This window comes from Sinocyclocheilus grahami, unplaced genomic scaffold (genome assembly GCF_001515645.1).
Source record: "Sinocyclocheilus grahami isolate Dianchi unplaced genomic scaffold, SAMN03320097.WGS_v1.1 scaffold1367.1, whole genome shotgun sequence".
In the NCBI taxonomy this organism is placed as follows: domain Eukaryota; kingdom Metazoa; phylum Chordata; class Actinopteri; order Cypriniformes; family Cyprinidae; genus Sinocyclocheilus; species Sinocyclocheilus grahami.
Window position 1 is genome coordinate 160499 of NW_015506546.1, and position 19939 is coordinate 180437.

The 19939-nt window shown below is 39.5% G+C and overlaps 1 protein-coding gene across 1 annotated transcript in view; it reads left to right on the forward strand.

Moving 5' to 3' along the window:
• Positions 1-1015: 1015 nt before the first annotated feature.
• Positions 1016-19939, forward strand: part of samhd1 (SAM domain and HD domain 1) — a 30960-nt gene continuing 12036 nt past the window's right edge. Inside the window, exons 1-12 of the mRNA XM_016255757.1 lie at positions 1016-1034; positions 1122-1188; positions 1316-1388; positions 1466-1626; positions 2830-2945; positions 5804-5874; positions 6060-6215; positions 7765-7865; positions 7940-8048; positions 15338-15429; positions 15517-15649; positions 19068-19205. Of these exons, the coding sequence (XP_016111243.1) occupies positions 1016-1034; positions 1122-1188; positions 1316-1388; positions 1466-1626; positions 2830-2945; positions 5804-5874; positions 6060-6215; positions 7765-7865; positions 7940-8048; positions 15338-15429; positions 15517-15649; positions 19068-19205 (1236 nt within the window). The remainder of the gene's footprint in view (positions 1035-1121; positions 1189-1315; positions 1389-1465; positions 1627-2829; positions 2946-5803; positions 5875-6059; positions 6216-7764; positions 7866-7939; positions 8049-15337; positions 15430-15516; positions 15650-19067; positions 19206-19939) is intronic.

Here is a 19939-nt window from a genome sequence, read left to right on the forward strand (position 1 = left end):
CTGCACACAGAATCACATACAGCACAGGACACAGAGGCTTACACAGCGCCTGCACACAGAATCACATACAGCACAGGACACAGAGGCTTACACAGCGCCTGCACACAGAATCACATACAGCACAGGACACAGAGGCTAACACTGCGCCTGCACACAGAATCACATACAGCACAGGACACAGAGGCTTACACAGCGCCTGCACACAGAATCACATACAGCACAGGACACAGAGGCTTACACAGCGCCTGCACACAGAATCACATACAGCACAGGACACAGAGGCTTACACAGCGCCTGCACACAGAATCACATACAGCACATTATACAGCGCCTGCACACAGAATCACATACAGCACATTATACAGCGCCTGCACACAGAATCACATACAGCACATTATACAGCGCCTGCACACAGAATCACATACAGCACATTATACAGCGCCTGCACACAGAATCACATACAGCACATTATACAGCGCCTGCACACAGAATCACATACAGCACATTATACAGCGCCTGCACACAGAATCACATACAGCACAGGACACAGAGGCTTACACAGCGCCTGCACACAGAATCACATACTACGGGACACATTATAAATGGCACGTATGGCCACCCTAGTTAATGTACTCGTATATTGAGACAGCCGAGGCTGAAAACACAGCTTCAGTGTGTGTGTGTGTGTGTGTAGGAAACAAAACCACATGTTTGCACCATTCATTCACACAGAGATATGCAATGCAGGATTCATATTCAAATAGTATTTTTGCGGCTTAAAGGGGTCATATGATGCGATTTCAATTTTTCCTTTCTCTTTGGAGTGTTACAAGCTCTTGGTGCATAAAGAAGATCTGTAAAGTTGCAAAGACTAAAGTCTCAAATCCAAAGAGATATACTGAAATCAAAACTTTTTTCAAAAGTAAAATTTGGAGAAAATCGGACCAATGGTATGGGAGGAGTTCGAAAAAGTAGGTTTTTAGTAAAATTTAAAAGTGGCAGGAAAATTTTCATGATGAAAACTAACGATCACAGTAGGTGCATGGCCTTTAACAAAAGTGTTGTTTTACTTATTTACGTTTGATCAAGTTAAAAAAAATAAAAATTAATTTTTTTCTCAGAACATGGCATAACGGGGCCAGGGCTGCCGCACCTCACCGAAGCACTTCTGGAGAAGATGGGCATTTTGTAAGTGTTACTTCATTACAGTAATTAACAAAAACCAAGAAACAGAAATTCTCTGAACACAGTGTATTTTCCAGTGTATGTTTGCAGTTGAGCTGTAATTGCACTAACTCTGCATCTGCTCGCTCAGGCCTCTGGGGTCACGCCTGCAGATCCTGCGCTGCCTTCAGAAGCTCTGGCAGGTCTCAGATAAGTCAATGAAGGTACGGCGACGCTGTGAATGCTCATGTGTCTCTAATGCTGGCGGCAGACCTCCCAGAGCTGGTGTGTTTGTGTGCAGGTGTTGAACGACCCCATCCACGGCCACATCGAGCTGCACCCCCTGCTGCTGCGCTTCATAGACACGCCTCAGTTCCAAAGGCTGCGCCACATCAAGCAGCTGGGAGGAGCCTACCTGGTGTTCCCCGGTGCATCCCACAACCGCTTCGAGCACTCCATCGGGTGCGTGCGCATGCGCCAGGACACAGAGGCTTACACAGCGCCTGCACACAGAATCACATACTACGGGACACATTATAAATGGCACGTATGGCCACCCTAGTTAATGTACTCGTATATTGAGACAGCCGAGGCTGAAAACACAGCTTCAGTGTGTGTGTGTGTGTACCCGGGGTCGTCACATGTGGTTGCAGCAAGCCTGCCGGACGCTCCTTTGTCGAATCCGCCGGGCGCGCCATTCTCAAGCCCGCCCGGCGCCGCTCACTCTAGCCCGCTGTGTGTGACGCTGTGTTTCGGTGTGAAAGCGGGTGTACTTTGTTTGGTATTCCAAAAGAGGACAATACTAGAAATCAGTGGTTAAGTTGTATTTACAACACTGTTCCAGAACACTTCAACCCAAATATTCAGATGTGTGCAGCACATTTTATGGAGGACTGTTTCCTGATCCTGGGAGAGTAGACTACAATGCCGGCTGTTCTGACTTACAGACTGTAAGTATGTTTTCATATTTAAAGAATTTGCCACTGACGATTCAAATGCGAGTTTTGGGCAGTGTATAGTAGCACTTGTTGTTTGTCATTTCTCCAATCACAAATGCAGACATGGTTTTATGTTTACGCAGCGCGAAGCGTAAAAAGAAAGAATAAGTCATTATAATCAGTAATTATGTCCCCACTGGATGCAACAAATGCCTCCTTTGTAATGGGTTTTATTGGTTTTGTCTCGTCTTGAGGTATTCGGCCAATCACAACGCACTGGATAGCTGGCCAATCACAGCACACCTTGCTATTCAGACCGATGAGCTTTGTAAAAATCAACTTGTTTCAGAAATGTGGGGCATAGAGGAGAAACAATAATGTACAGTATGTGGAAAATAATGTGTTTTTTGAACCTTAAACCGCATAAACACATTTCATTACACCAAATACACAAAATAATGTTCTTTTTAGCAACATCATATGACCCCTTTAATATTAACAGACACTAGTACGTATTATGTATTGTATTGATTTAAGTGTAGACCTACTTTTCATTTATTCATCCCAAATTTGGCAAATTTTGTGACATTCCGCATTATACTGTAAATTCCATTTTAATGACTGGATTCCTCGTGGAAATCATAGGGCCCTAATGAGTCCTGTGCAGTATTTCAGTAACCTGCAGTCAGTTGAGGGGGCAGTTTGTGTTTGTGTTTGTGTGGTGCAGGGTGGGATATCTGGCTGGTTGTCTGGTCCAGGCTCTCATTGAAAGACAGCCGGAGCTCCTCATAACGAAGCAGGATGTGCTGTGTGTGCAGATTGCAGGCCTGTGCCATGACTTGGGTGAGTGACGCTCGTGTTCAGAAACGTGAGAGAGCTTGGCTTCTTCACTAGGTTTCCTCCCTTACAGCAGAACACATTCAGATTTACATGCATCACATCTCTGATCCGAGAAGAGAAGCTGCGAGTCACAGCACATCCACACCGCAAGTGAGTCATTCTCGTTACAATCAAATGATGAAATGATTAATTTAAAAGAACATTTTAACCCTCTGGGGTCTAAGGGTGTTTTGGGGCCCTGGAGAAGTTTTGACATGCCCTGACATTGGTGTTTTTGTCAGTATCATAAAATATTAATGGCTAAAGTCTGATAACACCGTATTCAGCACAAACTAGGCTACAATAATATGTAAGCAGCATGAAAGTACATGTTTGTGTTTTTGAGAAAACAATGTTTATGCGTGATTAGTGAAAAACTAAATTTATTAAGTCACTGAAATAAAGCCATAAAACACATACAGAATATTTGTCCACAAGACTTTTGAGAACTGGATGTGGTAGACTAGAGCTTTTGCTACAAAATGATGTGAAAATCATCCTGTTCACTCGTCACAAGAAACAATATATTGATTTAACTTTTGTGAGACATGTTTTGTGATAGAATGCCCGTATGCGAGGGAGTGACAATGAATATTGTTACAACCACTTGGCTCTAAGTGAAGCAAAACTGCCAAAAAGGGAGGCCAAACATAAGAATAAAAGTTTATGTAAACTTTTAATAAAAAATTAATCAAATAATAATACAAAATTATAAGATATAAAGAAAAACAATTCAGGGCTGAAGAGGAAAGGATGAACGCCTGCAGTCAAACTCATTAGGGTTTATCCCAAATGCAATTACAGGTAACACGCCACACCTGTTTCAGACTCACGCTCTGAAGGAGACCAGATCACGGAACAGCTCCACCTAGTGGATAAATACAAAAAACCTTGGGCCGTAACCCCCCCCCCCCCTTAAAACAGAGGCCCCTGAAAGGGGAACTCTGTAACGCACAAGTAATAATACAAACCCAAAAAAAACATCAATAATAATGATAACATAAACTATGAAATTTTACATCAAATAATCAAAAAAATCACTTTGGACGCATATAGACAGAAAGCACAGACTAGAGTGAGGCAGATAGCACCATAATGCCAGAAGAACATTAAGAGCCTTCCTGTATTTACAAACCAACTAAATAAACTCACCCCTAGTCTTCAGTACGCCCACATGCAGCTCAGCGGCTAACCCGTCTACCCGTGTCCGACATAACAAAAACAACAAACAGCGTTAACCGCTCTACACCCTATCATGGGAGTTCACATGGCTCTGGCGGTCCAACCCGTCTCATTAATACTTTTTGGCATTTACAGCGCAAATCTCTCACTCACCTCTAGTCATATACGACAAAACTCTGCTGGAAATCTTTTCCTCTTCAGCCTAGCAAATATTTTACCAACATCCGAAAACTACTGAGCCTCTCTCAGTTTGATCTCAAGCGAGCCCCCACTTCACCTAGTGGATAAATACAAAACACCTTTGTGCCGTAACAATATTTAGTGATTCACACCTGAGAGACAAAGGGCCTCCCATAATGGGCCATCAATATGAATGTGAATGAGGCAGGTAAGAAAGAGTGTGAGGAGAGTAAAATAATGTGGGTTTTTGATTATTTCTATTTAATTTACAACGCAGTTTAAAAAAAATATACACACTGAAGGTCAAGGACACATGATTGAACATACTGATCTGAACACTGAGACTTGCACAGTAACAAACCTTTGTGCCAAACGTTCCTAGACTCTAATAACATTCATAGTGTTAACACTACTTTTATATCATGCAGTTTTATATTGTATATAAAACATGAAGCAAACATCCTGGTGTTGTGAGACATTTAGAAAATGAAATGACACATATTTCAAAATGTTTTGCTTGATTTCATACATGTAGTCATGTACTAGTAGAATATGTATGTTATGTCACAACACAATAACAACAGATGCAAGTAATCTTAGGCTACTCATCAGAATGATATCCTCCACTGGATCCAGCTGCACAACGCATCGTGTTGTGTTCTTCCTCTGAGGTAAATTCTGGGTTATTCCTCTCAGCGCGTCTTCTTCCAGAAACAAACAAAAAGTAGCCGGGATGAACTCTTTGTTTACGGATGATGTGGGCGTTTACATGTGCGCGCGTCTCACGTGGATGTTTAGAATCTGAAAAGCGCGATCGGCTTGTGAGCGTGATCGCATTAGAGATGAGTTCAGATGGGAAAACTGGACATCGCGTTGGTTTCATACGGATTACTTTAACAGGGAATATTTGTTTTGGACGTGACTTACTTTATTTAAAAGTAGACATTTTAAGCTTTCTATACATATATTTCTCGTGTCTTTGAGGCAAGTATTCACGGAGATTCATGTTGTTTTATTTACGTGTCTGTGAAGAGAGGTGACAGAGACCGAGACGGCACAGAGCGTACTCTGTTTATTTTCTTTATTTTACAAAAGCAGATTGTTTTGTTGTTATTATGACTATACACAAATAAAAGTAGACCATTTGCAGTTTCAAACGATACCTTATTCTAATCTGTACGATAAAAAATTACGGAGTATTTTTATTTCTTTTCGCGGTTATAAAGAAAATACGAGACCGACCGTACCAGTGCAGGCTTCGACCCCAGGGGGTTAATCATCAGGATACTTTCTGACATTTGATGACCGACTTCCGGCCTTCCTTCCAAACAGACTTCTCACACTATCTCATGTTCTTTTTCAGGTTCAAATGGGCGGATCAGATTTCCCAAGTTATAACCGCTAATGGCTTTAATGGGTTTGCATCTTCATTCCTTGATAGCCTCTTGTCTTTTGTTCAGGTCACGGGCCGTTTTCTCACATGTTTGATAGCATGTTCATCCCTAAAGTTCGACCTGGTGAGAAATGGAAGGTATGTGAGGGAAAACCGTCAGCAGCATAAGACCATGCATGTGATTGGGCCATTTTCTAAGCAGCTTGACTGCATTCCTCTAGTCGTGTGCACAGTTCTTGATCCTCAGGGATCTAAGAGCTGACCTTGTGTGGAGTTAGCTTTGAGCCAGATGTTGTAATGACTTCTGCTGGTGTTCCCCGCAGCACGAGATAGCCTCGGTTAAGATGTTTGACCACCTGGTGAAGGTCAACAGTCTGGAGGAGGTCATGGTGCACCACGGGCTGACTCTGCCTGACGACCTGAATTTCATTAGGGAGCAGATCATCGGGCCGCTGGACAACCCCATCTTGAACAGATCGGTGTGTCACTGTTATCAGCTGCTGCCTTGTGTACGTTACGACAAATCATCGCTTGACATCAACATCACACTCTCGTTTTTCCAGAGCTTTGATGTTGCTGTTTAAAAAAATAAAAATAAAAATCCAGGTCAAAATAATGTGGCTATAACTTTGATACAATATCAGTGTTATTTGATAACTTTCCCAACCCACTATTTCCATTAAAACAGTATATTAACTAGGGCTGGGCAAAATTTTTTATTTTTTCATTAATAGTTCTTTTTTAAAAATGAGGTCGATTCGATATTGATTCTCAAAAGCCGCGAATCGTTGACATCAATGAATGAATGGCGGATGGCTTGACACACTGTTTTGTTAGTTTACTAAAGTGTTGATGACGCTCGCGGTGTTTTCAGTCTCTGTCGTCTCACTATATGCCGATAAAACACTCGAATATCATCTCCAGCTGCTCTGACAGTCACTTCATTAGCATTTTACCGTTTAATTTGAGAAAACTACCGTCATATCACATACACAGCAGCTGCAAGTTCTTCACGGCAACCCGTCAAAATAAAAGTTTGGTTTAATGTGAAGAAACTTTGACAGAAAAAGGCTATATTACTATTTTGCAGTCTTAAGACTCAATGTAACAACAATACTACTACTACTAAATATTAATAAAACTTTATTTTTAAAGGAATAATCACATTTCTGTCACAGCTCTGTTGTTTTCTTTTTAATTTTAACAGTAAAACTCTGTTGTGCAGCACTTTGCCAAAAAATAAAAGGGTTTAATTTTCATATGATTAGGATCAATTAAATTAATGTTTTATGCCTTAATTTGATTACTAGAACAATTAAGAAAAACATTTTATAGGTGTCACGAATCCGGTCCATGAACTTCTGTCTGCTAGCCATCAGAGGTCACCCTTTCCATTTTCATTGACTCTCGCACTACACTCTTAAAAATAAAGGTGCTTCAAAAGGTTCTTCAAGCGATGCCATAGAAGAACCATTTTTGGTTCCACAAAGAGCCATCCAGTCAAAGGTTCTTTAAAGAACCATCTCTTTCTTGCGTTTTTGTAATCTGAAGAACCTTCTTTCGCCACAAAGAACCTTTTGTGAAACAGAAAGGTTCTTCAGATGTTAAAGGTTCTTTATAGAACGATTTAGACAAAAAGGTTCTTCTATGGCATCGTGAAGCACCTTTATTGCAAATAAGGCAACAAAGCCTTTACACAAATGGTTCATTTGTGTCATTTTCTCACTCTCACACCTTTCCAAACCTGTGTGAGTTTTGTTCTGGGGAACACTGTATGTGTCTGTACTGTACAGCTTCAAAACGGACATGCAAGCAGCGGCACAGTAAACCTGACACTGCTGTAGTCCCAGCCTGCTGAAGCGATGGGTCAAGCCACCGTTATTTATATTCATCGAGTCCTGGCTTTAGAAACCATGGAGGCTGTGTGCATGGTTTACTCTTTTCTAAAAGCTTCCCAAGCAGTGTGTTACTGAGTCTGTTAATGGATGTCTGTCATCGACTCAAGGCATTATTCTTCTAACCCTGCAGTGGCCATATGAGGGCAGGCCGATGGAGAAATCGTTCCTGTACAAGATAGTAGTAAACAAAAGAAACGGTATCGATGTGGATAAGTGGGACTACTTCGCGAGGTGAGATGCAGTTTGCACCGAGCTAATGATGATGTTTCCAGCATTCGTCTGACTGAAGATGTTTGTTTGGACAGGGATTGCTATCATCTCGGCATTCAGAACAACTTCGACTACCGGCGCTTCCTCAAATTTGCGCGAGTGTGTGAAGTGAGAGGAAAGAAACACATCTGCACCAGAGACAAGGTACATTGAGCAGTTGTTACACTGACTCCGTGTATATTCATTGATTTAGTTTATTGACCGATTTCAGTTCAGAATATCATGGTTTCTCCAGAGGATGTTTTCTGTATCTGTCACCTGATGGAGCACGGTTTGCTTGCTGCTGTCACCTGTGACTTGCTTAGCTGGCCTTTATAAGACGTTTAACTTTCAGTAACAATATCAACAGTGCTGACACTACCGTGTGAGAACAAAACCTGGGGCCGTATGTATAAAGCCGCTCAGAGTAAAATTTTTGTCTTAAGTGTGTCAAAATTCAGAGAATGACGTAATTTTACTCTTATTCCTAGACTTAAGAATAATAGTGATTCATAAAATGTTAAGACTAGGTCTCAGCTCCTAAATTATTTTAGAGAGCTGGAGCGGTCTCCTAACCTAGTTAGCAGTAACAAGATGGCAGCAAAGAGGAGACAAACACTTTCCAACAAAGATATGACATATTAGAGTTACATGATGATATGGAGTTGATAAAATGATACAAACTTGATTGTCAAGATAGCCAATTTGTTTTTGTAACTGACAAAGGAAGAAATTTAATAACTTCTTCCACTCTACAAGTCAATGCTCTAACTGCAGAAATGAAAGTAGTAAGTACATTTTTTGGCTGGAAAATTGGAAAAATGCAGCAATGCACCGGTGATGACACGGTAAGCAGGGTCTTACATATTGTGGCACTAACCCCACCAAACACAACAGTGGCCAAAAGTAATGTGTGGAGGTTTTTTTTTTTATGACCCCACATTTCACTTAAACCGTTAAAATACAAAGGGAAAAAAACACTGACCAGTGTTGCCAACTGCTTTCAATTGAAATTAGCTAAAACTGGTCACTTAATGTTGCTAGATGACCTCATAAAGGTGGGTTCACTGATCTATATTTATATTTATAAACTCGCCTTTATGACGTCATAGGAGAGTCTCGGAATGGAGATAACGTTTGTCCAAGAAATTGATTTTGTTGCTTGGCTTTTGAAAAAAAGTCTCTAAAGGTTTGAGGAAGTCACTAAATCTAGTGGCAAAATCACTAAATTGGCACGTTGACTACAACATACGTTATTTACATTTCATTGGTCCTCTTGTTTTTGCATGTTCATAATTTCTTTGTATGCCAGCATGGCACAAAATTATGACCGCACAATTTGGCTTGCTTCATTGTATTATTATCACAAATTATTTTTATTTTATTTTTTTAACCAAGGGTGAATATGTCAAATTTCCTAGGCCGGACATCACTTTTGACCACTACTATTTGACAGTTCATTGACTTTCCAACTAACTGCCAAACCATGCTGCAAAAACAAGCCACTTTTATGAGTATTGTGGGCTTTCCTGGAGTTACTGGAGCCATTGATTGAACTCATGTTCACATCATTGCTCTAACTGTAAACGAGGAGACATACCAATAGAAAACGAAGCATTAGTAATAATTTGTGATAATTTTTATCATTTAATTATTAAAATATTTGTGTCTTAATTAAATGGTTTTATTGTAGTTACATAAAATGATTGTGCAGCCTCCTTATTGGCTGATTCAGAGGTTGAGGTCGGCCATTTTGTGTTGACATCATTGTAGTCCATAGTTCACAACACTTAAGTGTCACCTCAGTCAACACATAAGAATCAGTCTTAGACTTTACTGAAAGTTGCTTTTAGCTTCTTTATAAAAGGCTCCTACTCTTAGAAAAGTCCTAGTTTTTACTCTGAATTTTTTGACACTTAAGTCAAAGCTTAAAGGGCTCATATGATGCTACATGCAATTTTGCAAGTTGTTTGAACTGAAATGTGTGTTGGCAGTGTGTGTACACAACCACCCTAAAATGATAAAAATCCACCCAGTGGTTTTTTTTAATCTGTTCAAATCTTTACCCCTTTCTTAAATCGAGCCGGTCTCAGATGCCTGTCTGTGTGATGTCACAAAAACAGGCCCCTCCCACGATAGTTTGATTGACGGTAGCGTTTCAGCACAGACTGGACTGGTGTCTTACCTTAGCTCTGCCCTGAGTGAGCTGTAAACAGTCGGCCATTGTTTCACCGCCGGAGCAGATGTAGACAAGAATGACTCCTAAGTGATTGAGGTCTTCTGTTGTTGGATGTAATAATGAACATAGCAGTCGTCATGTACTCCCGACATCTGAGCCGCTGAACTCGCAGTGGATTACATTTGTTTCTGAAGGGCATGCGCCCCAGATCTACATAAATGCGTCTATGTTCTCGCAAATCATTCGTGATCCACCTTCACCTACAGAAGTGAGTGTAAGGTTTTTTTAACTAATCTTTGCAAATCGCCTTTCCTAATAATGTGCTAATTAGCAAGTTTCAGCTAAAGTAAACAGTCACTCAGAGAACGGCTCGGAAGAGAGTGGCGGGGTCAGCAGAGCTCATTAAAATTTAAAGGAAAATGCTACAAATCTGCATGCTCTGAAAAGAGCTGTTCTTGACAGGGTAAAAAAGGTGTTTTTTACACTACCATTGAGAAATTTTAACCAAACTATGTTACAGACTTTTCATTAAAGGGGTCATATGTGTTTTTTGAACTTTAAACCGCATAACCACATTTCATTACACCAAATACACAAAATAATGTTCTTTTTAGCAGCATCATATGACCCCTTTAAGACCCTAAGAATCATATCAACTTGTGGAAAATGGGCATCCGATGACCCCTTTAAGACTATTCTTAAGAGCATTTCTGAGAAGTTTTATACATACGGGCCCAGAACTGAACTGAGCCTGTTGTCTTTTTAGAGCAGCTTGAAGCTGAATTTGTATTGACAGACATGAAATCTTAGTTGATGTTGCTCATGACACGCTGTGACTTCTTGATTCACCTGTAGTCTTTTTTTTTTTTTTGAGCAGGTGTGATCTGGGCCCGTATTTATCAAGCCTCTGAAAATTACTCTCAAGAACGCTGCTAAGAATTGACTTAAGCGTTAAAAACATTCTTGGCTCAAAGCTGCGCTTAAAAGTTAGTTATCAAGCATCTCGGTTGTAATTTAAGCGAAGTGTGGGACTAAATCTTAAGTGTCAGTCTTAGAGTTGATTCACGACACTTCGCTGTGCCACAAACAGGATTTTTGGACCAATCACTGAATAGATTTCCTTATTTAAGAATATTCTTAGATAAATTCACATTGAATGGTTAAATTCCTAATAGGAGTTTACATTCAACACACATATGACAATAAAGAATTTTCAAGAGAATACATTATGGTAAGGAAACAAATCGTCATCACAACCTTCAATTTAGGGTTGTGCCGGTAGACGATATCTTGTATTAATGATAGTCAGAGATATCGCCTGTTTCTGATTTCTTTGATGACAGCAAGACGATTATTATTATTATCTGTCAAAAATATAGGCGCCTATCTTTAGTGATGCAGTGCGGAGAGCTGCTTCAGAAACTTGCTGGGATCAGCTCCGGTGACCGTGTCGGAGCCGTAACGCACCGCAGACGTGTGCAGTGTAAATAAGGGGTAAGAGATTTATTCATGATACAGTGTATGTAGCTTCACTGATTATAACGGGAGTTTTTTTAAAGGGGTCATATGATGCGATTTAAATTTTTCCTTTCTCTTTGGAGTGTTACAAGCTCTTGGTGCATAAAGAAGATCTGTAAAGTTGCAAAGACTAAAGTCTCAAATCCAAAGAGATATTCTTTATAAAAGTTAAGTCAGCCACGCCTACCTAAAACGACTCGTTCTAACACGACCCACATATCTACATCGCTATGTGGGAAGATTTGCATAACGCCGCCTGCCGGCTGTTCTGACTCACAGTCTGTAAGTACGTTTTCATTTAAAGAATTTGCCACCGATAATTCAAACGTGAGTTTTGGGCAGTGTAGAGTAGCACTTGTTATTTGACATTTCTCCGATCACAAATGCAGACATGGTTTTATGTTTATGTGGCGTGATGCAACGCAACACGTAAAAAGACAGTATAAGTCATTATAATCCATAATTATGTCCCCACTGGATGCAACAAATGCCTCGTTTATAATGGGTTTTAATGTTTTTGTCTCGTCGCTCTGGCCTGACAGGGCATCATCACAGTATGGTGAGGGGCGTAACATTTTCGTCACACGCTTGAGGTATTCGGCCAATCACAACGCACTGGATAGCTGGCCAATCACAGTACACCTTGTGTCATAAACCACGCTGGACTTGCACTCTGTTTAGATGCTGTTTAATGAACACTTCCGTATACATACATACGCATATGTAATAACCAATAAGAAAGCTTGTTACAAACCCATATACTATTTATCACATCTTCCCCCTTTTTGGCGAAGTATGTTACTTTTTAACAAACATAATTAGATCAAAAGTTAAATTACACTGCTGATAACATCACAAACATAAAACATTATGCAAAATGAATATTTCCACAAATAAAGTCTCTGTAATGCATTAATTAGATAACAAGAAAAGGGAAAAATAAAAGCGCAATGGCTTTCTTATCACTCGCCCACACCGTGTAGTCTTAGGTGACACTACATGTTGTGGAGTATGATGCACAGCTGCCGTAGGATCGTAATATGCCAGCACTGGGGCCACAACTAACATTTCTTTCACTTTTGTGAACGCCTCCTCTTGACTCTTGTACCACCTCCATACTGTGTCAGCTCTCAGTAGCTCATTCAACGGCTGTAACACGGTAGCGCTGTGTGGCAGGTAACGGCAAAGGTAATTAATCAAACTCAGCATCCGTTTGAACTCAGTCAGATTTTGGGGTTTGCTGAGGTCCCGGATAGCATGGACCTTTTCTGGGTCGGGTCTAATGCCCTCTTTACTGAGACGATGTCCCACAAAACCCAATTCCTTCTGACCAAAAATGCATTTTTCCTTCTTCAGCTTCAGCCCTGAGGCATGGATAGCATTCAGCACTTCATCAAGTCTATGGTCATGTTCTTCACGAGTATGACCATATACTAAGATGTCGTCCTTATAGCAGCATACTCCCTCGACATTCTGAAGTAGCTCACTCATGCGTTTCTGAAATATCTCTGGAGCGCTAGTTATGCCGAATGGCAAGCGATGGAAACAGTACCTCTTGAAGGGGGTTATAAAAGTAGTCAACCACTTGCTAGCGTCGTCTAACGGTATCTGCCAGAAACTGCTGGCAGCATCAAGGCTAGAAAAGACTGTCGCCCCTGCCAGTTTAGAAGTGATGTCATCCAAGGTTGGCAAAACATACTTTTCATGAATGACGACTTTTAGTCGTTTGAGGTCGACACATATTCTAATGTCTCCATTCTTTTTGGCGACCGGCACCATTGGGGCACACCATGGAGTGGGCTCAGAAACCTCTTCAATCACGCCCAGCTGCTCCATTCTGTCCAGTTCTTGTTTTACCTTCGTAAGCATTGGGATTGGTACTCTACGAGCTACATGAACGCTGTATGGCTCCGCTGTACTTTTAAGCATTATTTTAACTGGTTCGCTTGCCATCAGTCCCAAAGAGCCAAACACGTTCTCTCTTATTTCCTCTATTCTTTTTATTAGCCTCATTTGAATTGCAGCACTGCGTCCTAGCAGATTCCCAACATGGGCTCCTCTCACCACATATGCATTCATCATGTACATATTTTTTTTTACATTTACTTTCGTCTTCAGCTTGCCACCAGGACTGTTCAGTATGACATTTGTTTTGCTCAGTGGTATCTTATTTTTCAGGCTTTCATAACTTTTCTCAGATATTATGGTGGCATCTGCACCAGAATCAATTTTGAATTTGATTATTTGGTCTTCCATAAGGATGTCAACTGTCCATGGTGGAATGGGTGCATCCTTACTTTGAACAGAGCCCAATAACATTGCTGACCCTGCATCTTCATAAGATGTTACGTCTTAGTGTGGCAGACTACAGTGAAATGGCCAATCTTTTTACACTTTCGACATTCAGCTTTTTTGGCAGGACAGTGCTCGCTCTGATTATGTGTTTTGTTGCATCTTGTGCATTTTTTCCAGTCACTCCATTCGTTTCTATAGCCTTGTCCTTTTCTCTGTCTATCAGTGCTAATTTTCCTTCCTCTGCCACGATTTTGTTGGGGAAATTTAACCTCTTCTAATTTACTTTCGCTTTGCTCCGCATTTTGGTTTTTAATGAGCTCGTGGCTACGTGCCATTTCAATTGCTCTAGAGAGCGTCAGTATTCCTTGAAGCTGCAGCTTTTCTGACAGAGATTTGTCTCTCAATCCGATCACAATCCAGTCTCGGATATATTCATCTTTTAGTTAGCTAAAATCACAATGTTCTGAGAGCTCATAAAGTCCTCTTACGAACGCTTCTACTGTCTCTCCATCTCGCTGACACCGCTGATGAAAGTGTGCGCATTCATATATCACGTTTCTTCGGGGACATTGCCGTCCTCCAGTGATAATTTGGTGGATGTTCTGTAATGCATGAATCTCTACAGTTTCCACTCCGGCCATTCGCTCGGCCTTTCAAACGGGAAACTTTCTGGTGGCAAAAATTTGAGCATATTCTCGACTGTGCAGCTCTTTACTTATAGGGGCAAAATAGCAACAGTCTGTCAGAGTCCACTGAGCTAAGATCCCTCTTCTGACACCATGTCATAAACCATGCTAGACTTGCACTCTGTTTAGATGCTGTTTAATGAACACTTCCTTATACGTACATACGCATATGTAATAACCAATAAGAAAGTTTGTTACAAACCCATATACTATTTATCACACCTTGCTTTTCAGACCGATGAGCTTTGTAAAAACCGACGCGTTTCAGAAAGGCGGGGCATAGAGGAGAAACAATAATGTACAGTATGTGGAAAATAATGTGTCTTTTCTCATTAGACTGAAGTCAGTGATAATGTTCTTTGGTTATGCAAATATTCTTTGCTAGTTTCTGTTTGAATAACTGAGGAAATGTAACTGTTTTATTAACTGCTCGTCGTCAAACATTTCAAGAACATTCTTCCTCTTCTGAAAGATTTGTGCATCACAAGCCCCTACTGGCAACTCCTAACCACTTGAGAGACCTCTCGAGCTGTCTTAAATAACTGGGAGAGTAAGAGTAATTCTTAGATTTAAGAAATTTGATAACTTGCTTTTATAATTAAGTTTGAAAGTAGGAGTAAATTTAATGAATTCTCAGCACTTAAGACTAAAATGGCACTTTGAGAGGCTTGATTAAATACGGGCCCTGGTTCAGAAGTGTTTCTGTATCAGGCAGAATTTCAAAGCAGTATAAAAGCCGTTCTGATTTTTTATGTTGATTGTTTTACTGTTGGCAGGAAGTTGGCAATCTCTACGACATGTTCCACACTCGTAACTGCCTCCATCGCCGGGCGTATCAGCACAAAGTGGGCAACATCATCGAGACCATGTGTGTATTCTCCTCACTGAACCACACATTGTCCTGTTCACAGCTTCAGTGCGATTGAAGTGTTCTGTCCTGGTTGTTTCATATCAGGATAACGGAGGCTTTTGTAAAAGCTGATCCTCATATTCAGATCCAGGGCTCTTCTGGGAGGATCTTCAGCATCTCTTCAGCTATAGACGACATGGAGGCCTACACCAAACTCACAGGTGCCTCACCTTTCCGTGTTACATGACTTCTAACATTCTATTCTATTTCTATTCTAACTACTTGTTTTCTTAAAAAACAGCCTCTATCTCTAGTGTTCTCTATTCTTTTTCTATTCTATCTACTTGTTTTGTTTTTATTTATTATAAAAAAGAGCCTCTAACACTAGCATTCTGCATTCATTTTTCTATTGTTTTGACTTGTTTTTTTTATTTTAAAAAAGTCCCTCTAAGGGGACTTTATTTTTCCCTATTCTTTTTATTTATTATAAAAAAAAAAACTTACTATACTGTGTTAAGCAATGCTATACTGTGTTAGCCGAGGCTTGATTTTGAAATATGAAATGATTTAAAGAAAAGTAAAAAAGAAATGATACTATAAATATGAAACTAAAACTGCCAGTAGGTGAAAGCAAGTCACGGTTTTAATCATCATTCATTCAACTGATTCGTTCAGACTTCTGATTCATTCAATCGACTCTCTTTATGAATGGATCACTGAATCAGTGGCTCACGCAATTCATTCGGTAATGTCGCTGTGTTACTCGAAAAAGCACAACAGTTCTACATTTTCACACGATATTAGTGACTTTATTTATTGAACTGTTGCATAAATTCTATGTAACATTTGGAATTGTGCAGATATTTGGTATAAACCAGTACTCTTGTTGTGTGATATTGTTTAAATATGTAATATAAATATAAGACACCGCTGCATCCAGAGGCATGTTTAGCACTTGGATCTTGAACTCTGCATTCACAGACTCATCAGTCTACAGGTCTGGGCGGCGGCTGCGTTAAATGCCTGGTTGGAATGTGTTATTTTTTTTCCAAAATTAATTAATGTGTTGTCAACAGCCCTAATTAGTATAGTTACCAAATTGCTATTTACAGTCAAGTTTATTCCCCATTGGTGTGTTTGGCCCTATAATTGCTGCTCTCTTGCAAATTTGCTGAAATGTAATTTTGTAATAAAAAAATATTATATATTACATCAATCAATCAATCAAATATTCAGAGCAAAGAGAAGCTGAAGGATGATTATATGTGACCCTGGAGCACAAAACCAGTCATAAGGGTAATTTTTTTTAAATTGAGATTTATACATCATCTCAAAAGCTGAATAAATAAGCTTTCCATTGATGTTTAGTTGGTTAGGAGAGGACAATATTTGGCTGAGATACAACTATTTGAAAATCTGGAATCTGAGGGTGCAAAAAAATCTAAATATTGAGAAAATCATCTTTAAAGTTGTTCAAATTAAGTTCTTAGCAATGCATATTACTAATCAAAAATTAAGTTTTGATATATTTACTGTAGGAATTTACAAAATATCTTCATGGAACATGATCTTTACTTAATATCCTAATGAGTTTTGGCATAAAAGAACAATGGATAATTTTGACCCATACAATGTGTTGTTGGCTATTGCTACAAATATCCCCCAGCGACTTAACACTGCTTTTGTGCTGCAGGGTCACATATATAAGATATAATATATTTGATGCACATCTGGTTTTCTCTCAACAAGACACATGGACTGTGTTTATGTCTGTACTCCACATGATGGGCATTTTGACATAATTCAGTGTGTATTTGAACTGAATTGGTGAGAGATGCTCTCTCTGTGTGTGAGAGAGAGTCGGTGTGAGTTCTTTTCACTGATTAATTACTCTTTAACATCACGCATGTCCCGCTCTTTATTTTCTCATTCACACATGTTTCTTTAGTGATCTGACATGTCAAAGTATTAGTGCTGTTCTATGTGGATATAAATGATCAAAATCATTTATTCTAGAATTAGAAAGCATATTGCTCACTGGCTTTGTTTACATGCACAGCTTTTGTTTCAATCGGACTGAATTCATTCCAATTGATGAATCTGAATGTAGTGTTTACTAGAGTGTTTACATGCGCTCTCGCCGTATTAGAAAAGCAATAAACCACCCCTTACAATCCGGTCGAAATCTGATTCAGATCGAGCTCAGTCGGATCGAGTGAGGTGTTTACATGAAGTCTTTTCAGCCCGATTGAGCCGTCAATCCCATTACAAACGGATTATTTGGTTGCATGTAAACGTAGCCAGTGTTATACACTCACATTCTGTTGCGCTGAAAGATGCACATGTTTGTAACGAATCAGCTCGTGGGAAATATGAATAATTAACCGTAACTAGTTATAATTAATTATGAATATTTTAGATCTCTGTAGATATTTAGCTGACCTCTCAGGGTCAACTGTCTTGTCAATTCTAAGAACGTTAATTTCCTGGTTAAGGGAAATAAATTTCTTACTGTACAATTCTACAAAAGCTTGTAGCATAAATCTGCATGATTAAGTGACTCCAGTTATAAGCAAACAATGAACCACGTCAAGTGTGATACAAGTAAGGTTTTATTAACTACATAAACACTTAAACTAGTCTAACATACTACATAAACACATAAACTGGTCTAACATCCTACATAAACACATAAACTGGTCTAACATCCTACATAAACACATAAACTGGTCTAACATACACATACACACACACACACACACACACACATAACGTTTACGAATGAGACTTTATTGTAAAGTGGTCTTTATAGTTCTTTTGCACTTTAATCTTTATGAAACATTTGATTACCTTGAACATTTAAATACGATAATGCAGTACACAAAAAATTAGTTATTTTTGGGATTGGAAAAAAGGTTTAGACCTTTTTGCAACATTTCAATATTGTGACTGAATACCGTGATTTAAGCTTCAGCAATTATTTCAACAGGAAAATTTGATACATCATATGCCTAATTTGAACATTTCTCTCAGTGATCCCCTCCCAAAAAACAAAAACAAAACACAAGCCTAGAAAGTTGATTATGGATTAATTTCCATATTAAATGAGAGAGTGTTTATGTTTAGTGTAGCGTCTTGACCAATCTGACACACTAATTTTAATTTGATTTACCAAATCAATTATTCATTAGATTAACAAATCGTCACAGTCCCCTCACTCAATAAACTGGATGCCAGGATGTCTGCTGAACACCAGGCCCTCTGGTCACCATGACAACTAATCATGATATCACTGGTTTTATGACCCCCCAGGAATGTGAGTAGGATAGCCCACTCTCCTTAACCAGGAAATTAACGTTCTTAGAATTGACAAGACAGTTGACCCTGAGAGGTCAGCTAAATATCTACAGCGGATCTAAAATATGAATAGTTAATTATAACTAGTTATGGTTAATTATTCATATTTCCTGTCATGAGCTGATTTGTTACATTAGATTGTATTGCTTCTAGTCCCAAAGAAGATATCCTCTGTATATAGTTTGTGGGAAATGCATGTTGTTTGAGGAAAGATGTTGTACGTTTGAGCATTGCCTGACTAATTTTATAACCCAGACAAAATGAAGGCCTGTGTTCCTGATGTCCGTGTGGTGTAACAGGTGTCCAAACTGCTGCCAGAGTGCTTCGCCGAGCAGCTGATCAGGGTTTACTTTAAGAAGACAGATGACAAGAGCCTAGAAGCTGCTAAGAAGTACTTTGTCCAGTGGTGCATGGACAGGAACTTCACCAAACCCCAGGCAAGACTTGGCTTTTCCAATTTTGTAGTCATTCAAGTTTCAGTTTTATTTCCAAATATACTTGGTACTTTGAGCAATGGACTTGTCAGATATATTTCAGATGCTAGTTTGGAGAATTCTGAACAGAAACTGTATATTACCCAGTTAATAAGTACATAGTACAGCGGTTAAAATAAGTATTGAGCACATCACCATTTTTCTCAGTAAATATATTTCTAAAGGTGCTGTTGACTTGAAATTTTCACCAGATGTCGGTAACAACCCAACTAATCCATACATACAATACAAATAAGTTTAGAAATTAAGTCCTGTGTAATAAAGTGGAATGACCCAGGGAAAAAGTATTAAAGTAGAGACCTGCACTCTGCCAACCCTGAAACAACTTACAGAACTACCACATTTTGCTATAAGTTTGATTGCATCATATAATAATTGCTGTTAATATTGTTCATCGTCTGTTTTATTACGTCTTAAATGGATTTTTCCATACTGCTGATTCGTCTGGTCAGAGGAGAACTGGCCCCCAACTGAGCCTGGTTTCTCCCAAGGTTTTTTCTCCATTCTGTCACCGATGGAGTTTTGGTTCCTTGCTGCTGTCGCCTCTGGCTTGCTTAGTTGGGGACACTTCATTTCCAGCGTTATCGTTGACATAATTGCAAAGATATTATTTAAACTGAGCTGGATGATGACATCACTGAATTCAATGATGAACTGTCTTTAACTGAAAAATTTGT